Below are 6,000 nucleotides of genomic sequence, written 5' to 3' on the forward strand. Positions count from 1 at the left end.
TAAAAGCTAGGATAGTGAAAGTCCATGGTATTAATTGAAGTAGTAGATTCTGTAGTAATTGAATGACAACATCAGTCTCTGTTTTCATTCCTACTCAAGAAGGTGAAGAAGCAGTGGATACAAGGGATGTTTCTCGCCGTTTTGAAGACCCAACCTACGGTTACAAAGAATTTCCCAGACAGGGCGAGCAAAATGTGCCCACATTTCGAGCTCAGGTGCAATTCTACAATTTTTTTTTCTCTCCAGTTGATCTAAAATATACCAGTTTGTTGTGCCACACAGTTTTAGCACATGAGCCTCTGTTCATAATTTGTAAATATACTCATACAAGTTGGGTGAGATGATGAACAAAGACTAGTTTGCTTTCTCCTTCTCCTTCATCCTATTAAAAAGGATAGGACAGGAATCAAACTACACTAACAATTTAAAACCTGCCTAGTGATGCGTTTCTTGTACATAGTTGTGAGGCACTGTTTAGAGCATGAATGATGAACAGTTCTTGAATCATATAAGGATTTGGAGTAGGCCATTCATCTCACTTGAGCCTGCTCTGCCATTTAATAAGATTGTGGATTATCTTATTGTAGCCTCAACTTCACTTTCCCACATATCCTTGATACGCCTCGACTCCATTGTTAGTCAAGAATCTTGTCTATTTCTGTTTTAAAAGAGCCAATCACCCTACCTTCAATGGTTTGAGGTAGAGACTTCCAAAGTTACTCAGTCCTCTGAGAGGAAAAAAAAAGAGTAACTTCTTGTTTTCAGCAATATCCGCTAGTCCTAGTCCCTCCAGAAGGGAAACATCCTTTCATTTTCCGCCTCTCAAGTCTCAAGGTCTTGTGTTTCAGTAAGGTCATCCGTTCTGTAAGATGATCAAATTATGAATGTTTTCATAATGCTGTGTGCTTGTGGGTGTTCGTGAGTGTTGCCATTGCACAGAGGAATGATGCTACTGCAGAGGACTTGGAGTGAGTAACATATAAGATTTCTAATGCAATGAGGTGAGCTGGCCTTCTTGCTTTCAGTGAGTCCAACGTCAAAACATTTTAGGAAGATCTCCAACTGATTTAGCAAAAAGATATGATGAAATCTTATTCCAGTACAAAATTTGGAATAGATAGCTTTTTATTTTACTGTCAACATTATTCACCAATCCAGAGTAGTCAATAGGGCATTGTTGTTATTGGTTAAACCAATAGTCTTGGACTTTGGATGGATATTTGTTCTTTCATAAATTTCTTGCTAATTAGTACTCATTCATGAATTGCTAAAATGCTAATACTAGATTTTTAACATTGTAATCTTTTCGCAGGATTATACTTGGGAAGATCACGGGTACTCCCTTGTTAACCGTCTTTATCCAGATGTTGGTCAGCTATTGGATGAAAAGTTTCAGATCGTTTACAACCTGACTTATAACACTATGGCAATGCATAAAGATGTTGATACCTCAATGCTCAGGCGAGCCATCTGGAACTATATCCATTGCATGTTCGGAATAAGGTCAGTTTACAGACATTTCTGTATAATCCCAAAATTTAGAGAACTACTCCATATAAATAATGTTATCAATTTTTTGTGACAGATATGATGATTATGATTATGGTGAAATTAATCAGCTATTGGATCGAAACTTTAAAGTTTATATAAAAACTGTAGTCTGCTGTCCCGCAAAGACTACAAAAAGAATGTATGACAGCTTCTGGAGGCAATTCAAACACTCTGAGAAGGTATGAAGGCTTAAGATGGAAATTGAGTATTTCTTGTAAAATATAGTAAATTTTTGTTTAAGATGTGTGATTCCTTCAGTGCTACACATTTTTCCAATATGTTGCTTCAATCTTAGAAAATGAATACTAGACCATAGACGTAGCAGTGAAGTGGGCAGTTTGACACGTTAGGTCTTCTCTGCCGTTCAGTGAGATTATGACTGATCTGATAATCCTCAACTCCACTCTCCTGTCTTTTCCCTCCCCTTTAATCCCCTTATTGGCCTGTCAGTTTTGGCCTCAAGTGTTCTTAATGTCTCTGCCTTGACAGATGTCTGTGTTTTAAAAAATAAATTCCAGTTTCCCTATCCTATGACAGAAGAAATTCCTCCTCATCTCTCCATTAAATAGGTTACCTCTTGCTCTGAGATTATGCCCTCTGGTCCTAGAATGTATCACAAGGGGAGACGAATTCTCAGCATCTAGCCTGTCAAATCCCCCCAAAATTTTGTATGTTTCAATAAAGTTGCCGTTCATTCTTTAAATTCCACTTCTTTTAAGCTGGAAACCCAATTTACATAATATCTCTTCAGAGGAAGATCCCTTCGTATCTGGAATCAATCTAGAGACCTTTCTGGACGACCTCCAATTTCAGTATATTTTACCTTGGGTAAGGGGACCAAAACTGTTCACCGTATTTTAATTGTGATCTGACTTATGCCTTGTATAGTTTTGAAAACCTTCTCTAATTTTTCTTTTCCATTCCCTTTGAAAAAAAAACGTTCCACTTGTCTTCCCTATTACCCACTGAACTTGGATGCTAGCTTTTTGTGATTCATGCACTAGGGCCCCATATCCTTCTGTGAGTTAGCTTTCTGTAGATGTTCTCCATTAAGTAATATTCAGCTTCACTACTCTTCCTGGCAAGTGCATAACTTCATGTTTTCCCATATTATTTTCCATCTGCCAAATTTTCACCTGATCATATAAACTGTCAGTTTATCCCTCCGTAAACTTGTCATCCTCACTACTTGTCTTCCTATTATGTTTATGTCTTACATAAACTTTGTGATAGTATAATCACTTTTTCTATCATCCCAGTAATTTATGTATATTGTAAATAATTGTGGCCCCATCACTGATCCCTGTAGCACTCTAGGAGTTGCCAACTAGAAAATGCCCCTTTTATCCTGACACACTTCTTTAGTTAGCTAATCTTCTATCCGTGCTCATACACTACCCTCAATAGTATGGGCTCTTATTAAGTAGCATTATGTGCAGTACTTTGTTGAATGCCTTTTGGAATTCCAAATACATTGCATTCACTGGTTTCGCTTTATCTATCCTTTTGTTACTTCCTCAAAGAATTCTATCAGGCATGATTTCCCGACATGAAGCCATGTTGACTCTGCTTGATTCTATTCTATATTTCTAAATGCTGTGCTATTACAATGTTTATACGGTCAGTTCTTCTATAATGGATGGTTGTATTCTTGTGCAACCCTGCAGTGCATAAAAATTGCACTTTAGAAGTAGTGTTTAAAATGTTGGTGCTATGATCGCATTACAGCCAGCATATTTTAAAGGTTTGCTGTTTAAAAACAGCATCCCCAATTTGTCAATCATGTTACAGTGAATTCACATTGATGAAACATGTGTTATAGCAGAACGATCTGTAATAAACTCTTAACATTGCCCAGTGATTTTTTTTTATGGCAACCTGTTTTTATTTTGTCTCCCACCTTTTTTTGAACAAAGATGTTATATTGGCAGTTTTCCAGTCCTTTGGAAAGATTGTTACCAATGTTTTCACTGTAACTACTTCCTTTAAAATCCTAGTATGGAACTCATCAAGTCTAGAGATCATTTCAGTCTTTAGTTTCCCAATACTTGATCTCTAGCAGAAGCTATTTTGTTTCTTTCTCTTCGTCCTTTGATTCATTTCTAATACAATCAAGTCTAAATGTAAAAGTATCTTTAGCTTTAGCATTGCAAGTTTTGTAATGTTGACTGTAGTGGGGACATTTCAAGTTCAGTTCCCACATAGTTCCCTGTAGACATCATAGCACGGTATATGCAGTCCTTTTTGTTTTGAGATTTTAAACTACATTTTTCTAGAAAGTTTAAATGGTATGTAATACCTCCTTTCAAATTGATTTAATATTTCCATACAATAGCTGGAACTGCCAGAATTCTGAAAAAGTCTTAGCACTTTCCTTTAACTCTGACCAAATTCTTCCAGTGAAGTTGAAGCAACTTTGTGAAATAAAAGTTGAATTGCTACAGTTGACCTCATTACATCTAGATGAAAATCTCTCACCAGGAATTCTTACCCTATTTTATTATGCAGTGAACTCTACTTGAGGTACATATCAGAACAACTGGTGAGGACATTACTGGGGTTCTATCTTGTTGGATTTGTAGACAAATGGCCTGCTGACAGACTTTACCGTTTCATATATATGAAAATGAACTAGCATTTATATTGTAAATTTTTTTTGACGACCCTGGGATCTAAGGCATATAACTAATGTGGCGATATTTTTAAAAAACTTTCACTGTAACAATTTTGACTGGTAGTGGCATTGGGTTATGTTAGTGTATAGATTGAGTCATGTCTTTCACTGAGTTCTCAATATAATAAAAAATTCTGAATTGAATTGATTTATTTTAATGTTAAATTGTTCTTTTTCCCTAACTCTTTCAATTGTCACTTTTGAAAGAATTTGTTTTTAGAACATGTTTTTCCTTCCTCTAGATTCATGTGAATTTGCTTCTTATGGAAGCTCGAATGCAGGCAGAACTTCTTTATGCTTTGACAGCCATTACACGATATCTAACATGAAAAGCCTGCACTTTCATAAGCATCCATTCTCATTGAAGGAATTGCCATTCATTTGAACCAAAGTAGGCAAATTATCCATAAATTCCATTGAGCCATAACACACATCATGAGAAAAGTGTTACTTCTTGGTGCGTAGTGGCTTGCCTGTAACTCTGGACCTTTCACCAAAGGAGCAGAATGGAAGACTGTGAAAAACCAATGTGCAACCTGAGTATTTGATCATCTGTGTGTGTTTTGACAACACAAAGTAATTTCTAACACTTACAATGATTTGCAGCAATGCAACAAGCTGTATGCTTTTGTCTTTTTAGACTAGGTTATAATGTGTGGTTGCTGTAGGTAACTGGAGTTGGAGTATTTTTTTTAAAAATTGGGGTCTGGAAGATTTGTATCTCTAGGACCTTTTTCTATACATTGGAAGTTGTTGGTGCTGCTATTCCTGTCAGTGGTTGCTGCAATTGCTGGCTGGCCCTGTTGAGTTAAGACTATCAATTTGAATATTGCAGCTACCTGAGCCTGTATTGTGAACTCCAGTGATGAGTCACAGTTTGAGAGACTGTACTGACATTTATAATTGTTAGATTTCTAACACATCGCTGTATAATTTTTGAAATATGCAAGTATTTCTATAACTTGTATTCTGCTGTAAACCTGCAGTGTGATTCTTTTTACATTTGTTTCAAAGATTGATGTAGTAGCGATAGATACAATTCAGTTTTACCCAAAGTATTGTCTTGAGACAAGAAATGTATTTTGAGTTTCTGTCTTCCTTGCAAAATTTACACACTGTAATGCTTTATGAATGTTTTGTATTACAGTTAATGTTTATAACTATTGCTATTTGTGAGAGAAGGTTCCGTTACCTCTAGCACAATGAAAGTTTTCTGTTACTAGAGCTTTGTCCGGAAGCATGATTCTAGGTGACAGGACAATAGTTTTTAGAATTACAGCACAAAGACATAATTTTTTTTTAATGTGATATTTTAACCATCAACAGCTTATCTAACAAAGCTGGAAATGTTTTGTTTACTGATGACCAGTGCTTGATTAAAAATATCAGCATGAAGTCTTTTCTGTTATCATAGGTTTTTCATCAACTTAGTGGTTGTAATACAAAATATTAAACTTGTTTTTTTTAAATAAATGTCAGTATTGACATTTCAAATGAATGAAATAAAATTTGTTGCCAATGTACCTGTTTCAGTAAATTGCCAGATATTATTGTAGTTAATATTTAACAGATGCAGCAAACTCTCTCAATTAAAACTAATTTTGGATTGTGTAGAATAGCATTCAAATTTTTTTTAAATCCCAGTGAAATTGTAATGTCTAGGAAGTCATTTATGCACAGCAGAACCTTTCTCGTCTGAGGACACTTGTAACCAGCAACTATGAAAGTGTAGTTGATGAGCAGTGAAAGGTGCCACTTAGGACCATGGATGCATG

At 35.7% G+C, this 6,000-nt stretch overlaps 1 protein-coding gene across 5 annotated transcripts in view; it reads left to right on the forward strand.

The window, feature by feature from the left end:
* The window catches only part of sesn1 (sestrin 1), a 130,540-nt gene extending 124,794 nt beyond the window's left edge, over nt 1-5,746 (forward strand). For 4 of the 5 annotated variants that reach the window (XM_072552314.1, XM_072552331.1, XM_072552350.1 and 1 more), the window contains 4 exons: nt 100-215; nt 1,313-1,503; nt 1,586-1,730; nt 4,468-5,746. In XM_072552314.1, the coding sequence (XP_072408415.1) occupies nt 100-215; nt 1,313-1,503; nt 1,586-1,730; nt 4,468-4,554 (539 nt within the window). In that variant the 3' untranslated portion in view covers nt 4,555-5,746. The remainder of the gene's footprint in view (nt 1-99; nt 216-1,312; nt 1,504-1,585; nt 1,731-4,467) is intronic. The other variant, XM_072552321.1, reaches the window with a different exon arrangement.
* The last annotated feature ends 254 nt before the right edge of the window (nt 5,747-6,000 follow it).

This window comes from Chiloscyllium punctatum, chromosome 3, assembly GCF_047496795.1.
Source record: "Chiloscyllium punctatum isolate Juve2018m chromosome 3, sChiPun1.3, whole genome shotgun sequence".
NCBI classification, from domain to species: Eukaryota; Metazoa; Chordata; class Chondrichthyes; order Orectolobiformes; family Hemiscylliidae; genus Chiloscyllium; species Chiloscyllium punctatum.